The 15331-nt window shown below is 47.4% G+C and overlaps 1 protein-coding gene across 1 annotated transcript in view; it reads left to right on the top strand.

The window, feature by feature from the left end:
* The window catches only part of BAZ1B (bromodomain adjacent to zinc finger domain 1B), a 328954-nt gene that overhangs the window by 187860 nt on the left and 125763 nt on the right, over window positions 1–15331 (top strand). Inside the window, exon 12 of the mRNA XM_029612999.1 lies at window positions 7935–8112. Within this exon, the coding sequence (XP_029468859.1) occupies window positions 7935–8112 (178 nt within the window). The remainder of the gene's footprint in view (window positions 1–7934; window positions 8113–15331) is intronic.

Below are 15331 nucleotides of genomic sequence, written 5' to 3'. Positions count from 1 at the left end.
CACATGCATTTGCATGTGATGAGCGCTAACTCATTCACTCCACGTCAGACGTACGTTAAATAGGCGCTAATCCCCCTATTGCATTAGGGGGTGGATTAGCGCCCATTTAACACACATCCGACAGCAGGTTATACAGTGCGCTCGGCTGAGCGCACTGTATTGCATCGGCCCCTAAGACTCATAACTAACCCTAAAGAATTCAGAAAAAAACTAAAAACCTGTATATGCGCAGTTGCATTCAATCTCGATCACCCTGAATAATTTGCTCCCCAACATCCATTTTACCACCCATTCTATTCATATCATGTTTGTTTTAATGATCCAAACCTATTTTAAGTGTTTTACTTTCTGTCTATAGTTTTTACCCTTATTTAATTTTATTTTATCTGTTTATCTGTTATGATTTATTTATGAATGTTTTTATATGTGAACCGCCTAGACCATTACCTATGTGTAAGCGGTATACAAAAAATTTTAAATAAAAAATGCCACTATCTGCGTGTCTACTCGGGGTCCCTCCTTCAGTCTCTCTTTTTTCCATGAAGAAGTTGCTTCGCAGTAGTGGAGCTCTGTTCTTATCTCATCCTTTTCAAAGTATTTTCCCAGTCTTTTTTCCTCGTTCTCAGCACCAGGTCCCTGGAGAAGAGGGCACCATCCTCTATCAGACCCGGAGAGTCCAAGGTGTTCCCCACCAGTTGCCCTGAGGGGTTATCGAGCCTCCATTGGCACTGGTCCCAATGCTGGATCCTGCGCCATTTCTCTTGGTGCCCCTCCTATACAGTGTCTACACGTCTTTCTGGACATACTTCTGATGCACCCGTTGTCCCGGGGGACCATCTGTTCCCCAGCTGCCACCTATGCCCCCCTCCAGAGCGATTCCCATTATCGGGTCTGGGGAAGAGGAAGAATTCGTGCAGCCGACTGTGCCCTTGAGACTCTTAGTGCCACGGCCAGGTTTCCCTGATCCCGTTCCCGGACCATTGGGGGGATCTTGGTACCGTCTGTGTCCTCTGCCAAAACAAAGAGGCTTGGACAGGGATCCTCCACACTGGTCTGCAAGGGACCTTAGCAGCATCTGAGTCTTCCTCGCAGCACTCAGACAACCTTCTTTCTGAGCCTCTCCACCGGATGAGAGGCGTTGGTCTCCCCTGGAGAGTTTTTCCTTTGCGGGCTTCGTCTGGGCTATGGCCGAAGTCATTCCGTTCATCTCCTCACTGAAGAGGACACCCGGCACAAAATGTTGGAGGTCCTCCAGTTTGCTGATGCCCCAAAGGAGATAGTGACTGTACTAGTCCATGAGATCTTCAAGTTACTTCTCCTTATGATCTAGGAGCACCCTGTGCCCGTTCCTCTGGTCAGTCGGAAGGCAGACGCCATTTACCTGGTGCAATAAGCCTTGGGATTTGAGAGGCGCCACCACCCAAACCAGTCTGTAGTGGTGAAGTCTGCCCTCAAGAAGGCCAAGCGCTCTTGCACCTATGTCTGTCTCGCCAGGTTGGGAACACAGGGCCTTAGATACCCTAGGTAGGAAGGTCTTTCAGGGAGCTATGCTCATCACCCGTATTGCATCCTACCAACTGTATATGGCCCAATACCACCGTAACCTATAAAAACAGGTCCACAAATTGTCTGAGCACCCTCCCCAGCAACAGTAGGATGCTTTCGTGGCGGTAGTGCAGCAAGGCCTGGAGGTGGGCAAACACGCATGCATGGCTCAAGCAATTCAATCCCTTTCTCGGCGAGCAGGAACATTGTCATCGGGTTGCAACACGCACTTAGATGCGTGTCACAGCTCCTATTAAAGAACGGCCCCCATCTTGCTCCTTCCTTTCTCCCCTACACCAACACTGCGATCGCACCGGAAACACAAGTATATAGATCGGGGTGCAAGGCGTGAGCAAAAAACCATTGAGTCAGCAACTCATATTCTTCGTAGCAGGTCCAGATGCAGGTGGCAGGGGGAAGGGCGAGCAAACCCGGCCTTGTCCCACAAGTCATCCAGCATGGCAAAGTCCAGACCTAACACGTGTCAAGTGTGCGCTAGAGGCGACGCGGCAGCGCTGGCCTACAGCACTGGAACTCGCATGAGGCAACCGAAGCGTAGGAGGATTGAGACAAATCCTGCAGCGGGGAGGGGGACTGATGGACAGAAGATCATATCCAGGTGGGACTCAGGCCGGCCAGTCCAGATCGACTCATCTGGCATCCCTGGGCCTCATTGAGGCTCCCTCACACCAACAGCTTAGTCAGGCCCAGGCACCTCAACGCAGGCTACAATGGGGTCAGATGCAGGCATGCAGCCAGCACAGTCTATCATCCCCCAGCAGAATTGCTTGATGATGACTACTGAAACTGCCTTCTGCGGCGCCGGGGCCACCTTAAACGAGCCTTGTGGCACTGATATTCGGCTATGATCCCGGGATGGGGTCCCGCATGGGCAGGAATGGGGATGAGCAGCATGATACAAGGACCATGTTTCCCAGCCATGCAGAGTTGGCCATATGGGAACCTGCTCACGCCAAGCAGCTGTTCTTGGATGGGGGGAAATCCAGATCAATCCACACCCTGGTGAACAGGTTTTTACCCTGGCCACGCGGGCATTGCTGGTTACACCATGGCTGCGCAGCCTTGGGATTTTTGGCACATCCCTGGCCAACCTAGTTTTTAATCTTGCGCCAAAGTCACCTGCAGTCGTACAGAGGCAACTAGGGGAGAACAGACTATACCAGATGAACAGATACCGACCGCACAAGAACCATTGTCTCTTCCAACTTCAGTCGAGATTACCTTAGAGCGTAAGTCTCAAGAAAGAAGGGAAGATGTAGATCAGGTGACTGAGGCATCCCCAGCGGATTCAGGAAGCAGTGCAGGTGATGCTGTGAGGGACAGCAATGGTGAGATGGTGGGGTCCTTGGGGGAGAACCAGAGTGAGGAGAAAGGTGGTAAAATTAAGAAGTCGGGTAAGAGGAAGAAAAAAATCGAGAGGGAAGGCCAGATCAGACTCCATCTCATCAAGTTCCTCATATTCCTCCAATTCAGATTCCTTATCTGAGGCTAATTAGGACAAGTCAGAAGCAATAGAAGCTGATGCATCCATGGGCCCTCCAGCCTTGACAACATTATCACTATATGGGAGAGCATCCCTAAAGATTTGAGAGAGAAAATCAAGAAACGGACATACATAGATATTTTCAGGATCCTAGAAGGTCAAAGGAATGGGAGCAACAAGAATGGAAAATAGAAACGTGATCATGCTCCAGGTTCAGACAAATCGATTGCAAGAAACATAATAAATTGGATGAGGGCATTCTTGTGGATGACAAGCATCATGGCACATGAGGACCCATCTCGGGATGGCCCGATGCTCAGCTACACTGACACCATACTGAAAGCGTATGGGGGAGTATGAGGGTTGGCATGGGTTAATTATGATGAACACTTCAGAGACAAAATGGAGAAGAACCGCTTCGTCATGGTGCACACAGGATGTTGGTCTGTAGCTCAGACAGATGAAGAGCAAAGTCCCCGATGCCTGAAACAGTGCGCGTTCATCATTACAGTCAAGTCAGCATACTGCTCAGGCCGGGCAAACAGTCCCTAGCAACCACAACAACGGAACATGCATCTCTGCTCAATCTGCATGGCTTCTCACCCAGCCACGAAGTGTCCAAAGAAGGCGAATACTGGAAGTAATCCTAAGCCCAAGTGAATACAGTGCCTTTATGAAGGTGTCTTTCCCAATAAATCTCGAAGCTATGCGGGGTTGGCTAGAATCAATATCCAAAAAAGAAACAAGCTAGGAAGCTGATAGGTTTCATGAAGGATTTGGGATACCTTTTTAAGGTAACATTGAGGGAATGCAGGTGGAGAACAATACTTCAGCGGCATAGCACGAGGATCTCGTGCAGAAGAAACTCGACGAGGAACTCTCAAGGGACAGAATAGCCGGACTATTTGAGTTTCCTCCTTTCTGTAGAATGATGCTCTCCCGTTTGGCTGTTATCCCAAAGAAAGAACCTGGGAAATACCTACTGATTCAGAATCTGTTTTACCCTTATGGCTTCTCAGTGAATGACAGTCTACCTGAAGATGAGTGTTCAGTACAGTATGTGTCTTTCGAGAGCACCATAGACATACTATGTAGGTATGGCAGAGGCATGCTTATGGCCAAGACCAACATTGAATCAGCTTTCCGGCTTCTCCCAGTAAACTCCACCAGCTTTCCGTTATTGGGATTCCGTTTCAAAGACGTATATTATTTGACAAGTGTATGCCTATGGGGTGCTCAGTATCACACGCATACTTTGAACTGTTTAGTTCATTTCTTCATTGGGCCACTGCTCAGCAGGCCAGGCTGAATAATAGAGTCCACTATCTTGACTATTTCCTCTTAGTTGGCCTGAGGGACTCACAGGACTGCTCTCATCTGCTGTGTACTTTCCACAGTCTTGCCTATCAACTTGATGTGCCAATAGCGCACGAAAAAATGGAGGGCCCTACCTAGATAACTAATTTCTTAGGTATCGAACTCTATTCCAACCAGATGGCATTCAAAGTCCCTCAAGATTAAACTCCTCAACATACAGATCAGGCTGAAACAGATGATGTCATTAGCAAAAGTTCAGTCCCTCATCGGCACCCTCAACTTTGCATGTAGAGTCTTACCCATGGGCAGGGCCTTTTTGAGAAGGCTAACTGCAAGCACCAAGGCGTCGCCCCAACCATCTCTTCAGAATAACACAGTCTGTGAAGAAGGATTTGGTTCTATGGTCATCCTTTCTGAATAAATTTATCGGAATATCGGTATGGCAGTACCTGGTCATTTCCATTCACAATCTGGGTATATATTCCGATGCATCAGGAGGGGTGGGGCTTTGGTGTTTACTGGCAGGGCTCGTGGGCCGCAGAGCAATGGCCCGTGGCTTGGATGGAAGCGGCTTAACATGCAATGTCACTTTCTTGGAGCTATTTCCCATTCTGGTTGCCTTGGTCATATGGGGCGAGAAGTTGCAAAACAAGCACATAATATTCTGGTGAGATAACTTATCAGTAGTCCAGGTCTTAAATAAACAACCAAGTGTCACAGAGTAGCTGAATTATTGAGAGAGGTTATTCTCACTAGTTTACACTGAACATAGTATTAAGGGTATGCAATGTTCCTGGGGTGCATAATGGTATCGCTGATGCCTTGTCAAGAGCTAAATGGGATTTGTTTCGAAAACAGGTACTCAGAGCTGACAAGAAAGGCATATTGGTGCTGGATCGCTTGTGGAGCATTGGGATGATATCACGAGAAACCTTTTGCTGTGATCAGTAGCCCTGGCAACTTGGAGAGCTTCCACCCAACCCCGTTCTTTTAAGGACGTATCCCTGAGGAGTTAGGTGTCAGATTTATCGTGTGGGCAAAAAAGAAGGGTAAATCAAGGGGTTCAGTGACAAATCAGCTAGCAGGATTCACTTTCTTCTCAAAGTTACAAGGATGGGGTGATCCAACCAAGAGCTTCTTAGTCAAGAAAATCCTAGCAGGGTGGGGCGAACAATTGATGCAAGGCACCCAAGCACCTAATCGGCTCATGCTACCAACCGTTTGTGAGTACGATTTCGAGATAAATCTTTTTAGGGCAGCATTTTCCCTAGCCTTTTTCGGAGCTCTACATGTCAACTTGGTGGCCGCTTCTAAGTGAGACACGGGTCTTAAAGGCATACTTATGCGGAACGTGATAATATCTGAGCAGTCAGTACAAATAACTATATAGAGGTTAAAAACAGACCAAGAAGCCAGGGGTGCTAATCTGTGTTTGAAAATGAGCAACACAGCTGATGATCTGCCTTGTGCAGAATCTACTGAATTTCTTGTTAGTGTGCCTGGATGGTGGTAAATTCTTATTGATTCATGCCAACTATATTCCCCTTACCAGATATCAGTTTTTGGCAGTATTAAATCTGGCCTTATCAAAAATTTGGATATAACACTAAGGACTTTGAGACCCACTCTTTCAGAATAGGAGCGGCCACAAGAGCATCTCAGGCAGGGAGGAATATAGATACCATCTAGAAAATCAGCAGATGGAAGTCGGACGAGGTATACACATTTATCAGGACAAGTCGCGCATGAGTGTATAACCTCTTTTCACAGAATTATCACAATGGCAAAGGTTTGTTTGGATGATCAGACACTCCTTTGATCACTGGGCAGCAAGGAGGGCTCGGGTTCATTCCTATGGGTGTCATTGGGTTTGGTTCCGCTGAACGCTTGCATCATTTGGATGGGTCAAAGAGGAATGACCTGGGATCAGCTTCTACCATTCGTACAACATAAGAAAGAGACACTTGCCGAAACCAAAGTCATCGTTATTCATCTGGGTGGTAACAATCTGGGGACATCATCATGTGTTCAATTAATATGCCGCAAAAAGTATGATTGTAGGGAATTGGTTTCCTGGTTCCTTAAAACATGTTTCTTGCAGTCCAATATTATACATCGATAAAATGGCACGATAGTAAGCAATAGAAAAGGGATCGTAAGAGTTCGTCAAGCGGGGCGATGGGCCCGGAGGTTAGGAGGGCGCCATATATTACACAACTGAGATGACTATCTCTGCGAAGGGCTGTACAGGTGTGACCGAATTCACCTTTCAGACATTGGCTATGACCTTTTCAATAATGAGATACAGGAAGCCCTCGAATCGTTAAGTTGAAGAGGCTGTGGCTTTGGGGGGGGGGGGGCATGAGGCAAGTGTTATTACCTCATGCTGGTGGTGGGTGCATGAGCTGGTGGGCTGAATTGGTAGGCCTTGGGGTGGGCCCCCTTGCTTTGGAGGTCACAGCAGGGGGCCAGGCTGAATGGGCTGCCTTGTTAGGAGACACGGCAGGCGGCATCCGGGACACGGTTGGTGTCAGAACAAAGCGGCTCGTGCATGATACAGTAGATTATGGTTATAATGTTAATGGTATAATAAAGCTGCAGCCTCTTCACCCATCAGAGTCTGCTTCAATTTTGTCAAGGGGGTACAGTTCAGGGGAAGGAGGGTGCGCATGTGCCGACAAGTAGTGGATCTCGACGTTATAAAATGTTCTGTCCTATCAGAAATAATAATAGGTACTTTCTGAGCATAGCTACCAGTCATAATGCTCCCTTCTGGAGTTCAGCTCACTAGCAAAATAGAACTGGGGTATGCTGTGAGAACATGGGAGCTGCAGTTAGTGCAGTTAGTATAGCTGTGTTTAAAAAAGGATTGGATAAGTTCTTGGAGGAGAAGTCCATTACCTGCTATTAAGTTCACTTAGAGAATAGCCACTGCCATTAGCAATGGTTACATGGAATAGACTTAGTTTTTGGGTACTTGCCAGGTTCTTGTGGCCTGGATTGGCCACTGTTGGAAACAGGATGCTGGGCTTGATGGACCCTTGGTCTGACCCAGTATGGCATTTTCTTATGTTCTTATGTTCAGAGCCAGACTTTCTCAAACAAGTTCCAGAAATGTGTTTCACGACTGTTTGCTGTTGACAACTGATTCTTTGTCTTACAAGAACACTTGTTACAGACAAAGGAGCTTGTCTGTCTGGATTGTCTTCAAATCTTGTGGGAAGGATTTATTTTGGGCTTTTTGCTTTGATAAATGGGACCCTTTGTTTATAATTTAGGTTTTCTTTTTATTGTATGTCTAGCAGTAAACTACAGTTGTCTTGTAATCTGAGTGCTAAAAGAGAAACTTTTGAAAAACGCTAGAGTTAACTTGTAGTATGTCAACACTGGTGCTGTGAAGTAGGTTGACTATCTCTAGGTTGACTCTGCAGGAAGCATGTGATGAAAAATAAAAATAAATTGATCTTAACTCTTAATTCTTCTGCTCAGTATGTGGAATGTAGCATTTTATCTTAATTTTGGTTCTGAGACTTGCATGTTTTTGCACTCTTTTTCCCTTCCACCAAAGATACCAGGAGATTGTGCATTCCATTCACTTGGCTCGCAAACAGAACCTAGGGCTCAAGTCCTGTGATGGGCACCAGGAGCTGTTGAACTTTCTCCGAAGTGATCTTATTGAGGTGGCCACTCGGTTGCAGAAGGGAGGACTGGGGTATATTGAAGAGACATCTGAATTTGAGGCCAAGGTAAGAAACATGATACTAAGAGGGGAATGAGACCAGTACAGTTGCCTGAGAGAGAGCAGCAAGCAGCGGTGCACAGTTATAATGTAGATTATGTAGAGCATTTCATCAGAATAGTCCCAATAAGCTTTACAATTCAACGAGATGGGTGCTGCATTGTCTGGGGTGATGGTTTGGAGGTACATTTCTGACTCTTAAACATCCTGAAAAGTTTCAGAAGGGAGAGAAGAGAAGGTACAGGGAGGTAAACTATACCAGAATTTGACCTTGCTTCCAAGGACTACTTTAACACCTTTATGAAACTGCAACATCGCTCTCTGCTTCAAATGAGGGAGGTAAGGGGTGCAGGGAAAGAGGAATTTGGATTCAGAGACAACAAACATGAGCCATGACTTTTTTACAGTTTTGAAGGACTGATTCGCAGACATTAAGGAAAAAATACAGGATTGCTTCTATGGCTAAGTCCATAAGCAAAGCTCATCAAGCAGCACTGACTGATACAGTGGGATAACCTGCGTGGCATGGCAGATACTACCATGGGAAGTTTGCTGGGCAGACTGGATGGACCATTGGTCCTTTTCTGCTGTCATTTCCTTGTTCATGTAAATATGTATTGACTTACATTTTTGTAGTTGCTGCTTCTTGGGAAGGCGTTAAGCATTGACCATTTCTACCAACAAACCCTGTGTATAAAAAAATCTCATGCTTTCTGAGACCAAGGTTTATCTGAGGGAAGAAGCAAGACAGGCTTTTGAAATTACACTAACTTGCTCACTGCTGGTGAGTTGATTTTGACTGCGAGCAAGGCCAAAGAACCACTGACCGACTGAGAGGATGAGGCAGAGCCAGTCTCTGGGAACAACACTTCCCCTCTGCTGCGGAGCAAATAGTGTGACAGAACAGCTGTGGTATCTGGAAACATTCTGTTTGGGACCCAAGATGCAGTGGATTTATCTTTGGCCTCGGGAAGCAGAAGAAGCATTTTTTACTCTGATTGGAGCCTAGTGAGAAGCAGCAGGAATGAGGGAGGAAAGTGAAAGAGAGAAGGATGGGGACAGGAGAGAGGGCTGCAGTGGTGGGCACTGGAGGAGGGGAGATGGCTGCATAGGGTAGGAGGGTGTACACTTGTCAAGGATGAAATGTACGTATATACTGCCTTCCCTCCAAACAAATTGGTGGGGGGAGGGGGGGAGCACATGGCAAGTACATTTCATCCCTTGTGAGTTAGCTCCTGGCAGCATTTTCAAATCCCTAGAATAAGATTTATTCCGAAGAGAAATGTAAGATTTTAATTGTAATTAAAGAATAAGTACTTTTCCTTAAAAAGATGATTGGGGTTATCTCCCCGTTTATTGTAACTTTCACTTCTATTATTTATGGTTTTACCCTGGTTTGATGTAAACCGGTACGATAAGACTTGTTCTTGAGCACCGGTATATTAAAAGAATTTAAATAAATAAATAAATAGATGTTTGGGCCAATTGGGACAAAAAAGGTTTTTCTAGCGGGTAGCCAGATGGACTCAGGACCAATGGGTTATATGCTCCCCTGCTAGCAGATGGAGACTGAATCAGGTTTCAGAGCTGACATCACTATATATCCCTGCAGTGACAGGTGTGTTGCCACACTTCCTGGTCCCCCGCTGACCCAGCTACTCCACGGTCCTCCTCCGCCCGGGCTTTAAAATGCTTCAGCCCGGGCGGAACACGGCAGAACAGCTGGAGTTAGTAGTACCGGCATGGTATCTTCTTCCCGTGGCCTGGAAGAGGAAATGGTGAGCAGCGGGTACATGCGTGGGAAGAAGAGACCATGCTAATGTGGTCAGCGTCGGCCCGAAGAACAGAAGAGAGGCGCGGCCTGAGGAATGAGCAGCACGGCTCAGAGAAAAATGAAGAACGTCAACCCCCGTGGCCGATGGGACTCCTTGCTCTGCGAGGGCTGAAAATGAAGGAGGTTAGGGTTGGGAGTAAGCTGCTGCTGCCGCTAGTTCCGGGGAGGGAGGAAGAGAGAGTGAATGAGCAAGCATGAGTGTTTGAGATCCTCTGTGTGTGTGAGTGAGAGAGCAGGTATGTGCATTATTGAGAGCCTATATATGTGAAAGAGCGTATGTCTGTGATTGAGAGCCTGCCTGTGAGAGAGAGAGAGCATGAATGCAAGTTTACGATTGGGAACCTGTATGTGTAAGTTTGAGATTGAAAACCTGTTTGTGTGAAAGAGTATGTATGTATGATTGAGATCCTTTGTGTGTGAGAGAGATCATGTGTATGTATGATTAAGAGCCTGTGTGTTTAAGTAAGAGAGAGAGCATGTGTCTGTGTGTGATTGAGTGCTGGTTTAGGTGAGGGAGTATGTGATTGAGAGCCTGTGTGTAAATGAGAGAAAGAGAGAGAGCATGTTTGTAAGCATGTGAATGAGTCTGTATGTGAGAGAAAAAGATAGCATGTAGATGTGATTGAAAGCCTGTGTGTGTAAGCGTGAAAAGATAGACAGCATGTGTGTAAATGTGTAATTAAGAGCCTATATAAATGAGAGAAAAAGCATGTGTATATGAGTGACTGAGAGCATGTGTGTATAGGTGTGTAATTGAGAGCCAGTGTGAGAGAGAGCGCTGGTATGTGACTGAGAGAGAGGAGAAAGTTCCAAGCAAACAATCCCTCCTCCTGCTAATTCAAAACAATCTCAGGAGACCTGGATATCAAGCGTTCCCAGGAATGCAGAGGAAAAACATTTTTGTATCCTTATTTTTCATTATTGGGTCTTTGTCTGCTATTTTGAAATATTTTATTGGTATCTAGAAATTTTTTGAGTTTTTAATTATTGGATATTCCACTCATCAGCTGTTTTGAAATAATCTGTTTTTTGTTAGTATGGTTTTACTACTACTGATTTTATATTTCTTGATTTATTTTAAAAGGATGGGTGATGTTTCTTTTTTCCTTTTACACTGCATACAAAAACTCTGGCTTGTTGCAGTTTCCAATTCAGTTTTTTCTGCATGCTTCTAGTTATGCGTTTTGGTCTCTTTGTTCTTTGTTAGGTGAGGGTCAGCACATGTGATTCAGGTGAGGTTTTCTGCTGGCGTGTAGTTTCTGTGTAGAGCTCTATAGCAGCCTGACTTGGTCCGTTTTCCTAATAGGAGATGTATTGGTGTCTTAAGGCCTGATGTAATACTTTCAGTGTTGCCTTTTCTTAGGTAAGGTGGTTACTGTTTAAGTGCTGGAAATTGGTGCTGTTTTTACTATTTGTGCAATTTCTGTTCAGACAGAATACGTATCTTTTCCTTGTGTCATTTTAAACAATAAAAATAATTACCGAACCTTCACTTTTTATTTCCGCCGTGAGTTGTAATGAGCAGTGTGTCACACGTGATCGTGGCCTGTCAGGTGTGTCATGATGGGAAAAAGGTTGAGAACCACTGTCCTAATAGATGTAGACGTGCTTTCCCTACACCAGCATTGATGATATAGTGGGATTGCAGTACTTGGAATAGGAAAATTTACCTTTAAATTGGAGACTGATTGAGCCCCATTCTCCAGCAGTGATAACCTAAAGGTCCTTCCCCCAGTCAAGAATTCCTGAGGTGATTTCCAAGATCTCTGAGGTGAGCCTTGGTCTATTAGTCGGTTCCCAGCGTGGATTTTGCTGCTGAAGCAGCAGAAAGGCAGCGGGTGCATTAAGCTGAGCATGGCAGTGACAGCCAAAGCCCTCTCCCCTCACAGCCAGAGTCCGTCTCTGTACTCAGCCAGTAAGCACTGAGCCCAGGTAAGTAAAGAGAGAAGGATTCCAGTTGATTCAGAGACGTGGAGGGGCTTCGGTAAATCTTCCTCTGGTTGTCTTGCTTGGTGCACCGTACCAATGACATTCCCGATCCCGTTGGAGTAGGGAAGGGGGCTTCCAAGCAAGTTGAGTGGCCCTCCAGTGGGCTAGTCCCCGCTTCAGGCTCGGTGGGTACTCCACGTGGCAGGCCGCGGCGGCACCATCTTGCGCATGGGTTGTGCATCTCCATAGCCCATCGGTACGCATGGTGCGTGCCAACCCCACGCTCGCGCTGTGCACCTAACGTCACGCATATACATGCACATATGTGCACACATGCGCTTAAGCGTGCACATATGTTCGCGCCTACGTGCGCTTCTAATTATGTGTGCCAGAACCAAATCTGTCGCACTCTGTTTCAGGCGTTGGCCAGCTGAACGCACAAGTTACCGTTGATTGTGGCTCCAGCAGCAAAGAAGCACAAGCAACACTTTGTGCTGCCTGCCATATTAGGGCTGCACAGTTGAATCTGAAGTCCTTTCTGTGACAGCACTGTCAGGAGGCTCAGGGAGATTTGGACTCCCAGAACTTTTCCAAGCCAGGCTCCTCCCATTCAGAAGATGGGTCTGCCACAATCTTATCTGGTAGCACCCCGGATCTGAGTAATCCTGGGGCTGGGTCTACCTTGGGAGAGGGCAATTCAGCTGCACCTAACCCAGTTCCTCTAGGGTTGGGGATGGGCCCAGCGGCCTTTAATTGGATGGAACTTTTCCAAGAACTTCAAGTCTTCGTACAGGCGCAGTCTGTCTCTTCTGCCACTGTCCGGACCAAACCCCAGCCGGTAAGGCCTTGCTCTCTCAGCCCTCTCAGCATACCTTTAGACATGCCTCGTCTCACCAAGGCTATCCCTGATAGGGACCCAGACACCACGGACGACAAAGGGGATGCAGACTCATTGGAGGATGGGGAAATCCCTCCAGGCTTTGAGCCATATCGGACTATGTTGCGGTTTTTCCATAGAGATGAATTGCTGGCCCTGGTTTCCCATACCTTGAAGACTCTGGGACGGACTCTATGACGGAACCAAAGAAGAACTCCATCCTGGTGTCTCTTTGGAAAGCCTCTTGCTATTTTCTGATGCTGGAAGCCATCCAGGAGTTGATTGACCTGGAATGGGGCGCCCTGGGCACTTTAAAGGAGGTCAGGCATTGGCAGCTTTGTACCCACTGGATCCAGCGGCCAGAGAACACCTGCATTTCCCCAAAGTGGATGCCCTGGTCTGCGCCGTTTCGAAGTGAACAACTATCCCAGTGGAGAGAGGAGCAGCCTTAAAGGATGCACATGAAAGGCAGCTGGAGTCCATCCTTAAACAAGCATTTGACGCGACAGCAATGTCACTGCAGATTGCTTCCTGTTGTGCCCTGGTGGCACACTCGTGCCTCTGCTTTTCTCGAGAGAGAGAGAGAGGCAGCTAATGCTGGAGCGCCTTCAAGGAAGGCTGTGTCTGCCGCTGCCTTTTTAGCAGACTCGGCTTTGACCTAGTATGTACCTCAGCCAAAGGAGTGGCCTCAGTGGTGGTGGCCAGAAGACAGCTATGGCTGCGGAATTGGTCAGTGAACACCACCTCTATGGTAAACCTCACAAAGATGCCCTTTAAGGGACCCCTCCTATTTGGTAGCAAACTCGAAAAGCTGGCCAGTAAGTGGGGTGAATCTCCAGTGCCTCGGCTATCGGAAGATAGGAGAAGGAGGTCACAGCGCTCCTTGCTTATGAGGGGTCGATCCAGGGGCTCCCAGTGCTTTTGGCCCTACAGGAACTCATTATTTCAGACATCTCTGTCCTCGGTAAGGTCTCAATCCTTTCGTAGTCAACAACCGAAGAGAGGGGCTGGTTCAGCCTAAACTCCCCAATGGAGTTTTGCTGGCTCATCCACGGGATGAGGTGGTAGGGCGTCGACTATCCCTCTTCTACCAGCAGTGGATCAAGATCACAACAGACAAATGGGTACTGGATATCATATGAGAAGGATACGCGCTGGAGTTTTGCAGCTTCCCTCTGGACATATTCATGATATCTCCATGCTACTTCCAGCACAAGAAGCTGGTAGTGGAATCTACCTTAACAAGGCTCTTCAATTTGAGAGCTAAAATTCTAGTACCTATGCCCTAGGAAAATACAGGACACTATTCCATATATTTCATCGTACCCAGGAAGGAGGGTTCCTTTCGCCCCATCCTAGACCTCAAGAGCATCAGCCGTCATCTACAAGTAATTCCTGTGCTTTGCGGTGCTAGGCCGCCATTATCAGTTCCGGGCGCTGCCCCTTGGCCTGACCACCGCCCCCAGAATATTTTCCAAAATTATGGTGGTTGTAGCAGCGACACTGAGGAAAGAAGAAATCCTGGAGCACCCATACTTGGATGACTGACTGATCTGGGCGAAGTCGTTAGAGGGGAGCCTCCAGATGACCCGCAGGGTGATGTCCCTTCTTCAGGAGCTTGGTTGGGCTATGAATATGGGTAAGAGCAGTCTCAAGCCCTCCCAGTTCTTAGCGTATCTGGGGGTCCATTTCAACACCATACAGGACAAGGTCTTCCTTCCACCCTTGAGGATAAGGAACATGTGTCAAGTGTGCCGGTTGACAAATGCCATACGCCCCAGGGTGTGGAGCTATCTTAAGGACCTTGGTCTGATGGCATCTACCCTGGAGGTAGTACCCTGGGCGAGGGCACACATGCGTCCACTCCAATTCACCCTGCTGTCATGTTGGACTCCGCTGTCCTAGAACTATACAATTCGCCTACACCTGTGGATGGAAGTATGTTATCTGCTTCAGTGGTGGCTGCAGGAAGCCCATCTGAGCAAGGATATAAGCCTGTCCCCTCCTGAATGGCTGGTTCTCACGATGGACACGAGCCTCTGTGGGTGGGGAGTTAGCTGTCAGGAACTGGCGACCCAGGGTTGTTGGACCAAGGAAGAGGTGTGCTGGAACATAAATTGCCTGGAAGCCCAGGCAGTCATATTAGCGTGTCTACGGTTCAGCCACAGGCTTCAGGGTCAGACAATCTGTGATGTCGAGCAACATAACAGTGGTAGCCTTCATCAGCCACCAGGAGGAACCAAGAGCCAGCAAGTGTACCTGGAGATAGACCCCCTTATGGAATGGGCAGAATTGAACCTACAGATGTTCTCTGCCTCCCACATTGCAGGAAAAGTTAACGTCAGAGGATACTTTCTAAGCAGAGAAAGTTTGGATCCAGGAGAAAGGACATTATTGACCAGAGCCTTTCAGCTGCTGGTAGATTGGAGCCTCCCATCCATCGACCTGCTGGCCTCATCTCACAATGCGAAGGTCGCCTGATTCTTCAGTCGCAGAAGAGATCAGCAATCTCTGGAGATCGATGGCTTTATTCAGGCCTGGCCAGAGGAGGACCTACTGTACACCTTCCCTCCGTGGCCCCCTGCT

This window comes from Rhinatrema bivittatum, chromosome 8, assembly GCF_901001135.1.
Source record: "Rhinatrema bivittatum chromosome 8, aRhiBiv1.1, whole genome shotgun sequence".
In the NCBI taxonomy this organism is placed as follows: domain Eukaryota; kingdom Metazoa; phylum Chordata; class Amphibia; order Gymnophiona; family Rhinatrematidae; genus Rhinatrema; species Rhinatrema bivittatum.
This window is presented reverse-complemented; position numbering and strand designations above follow the sequence as displayed.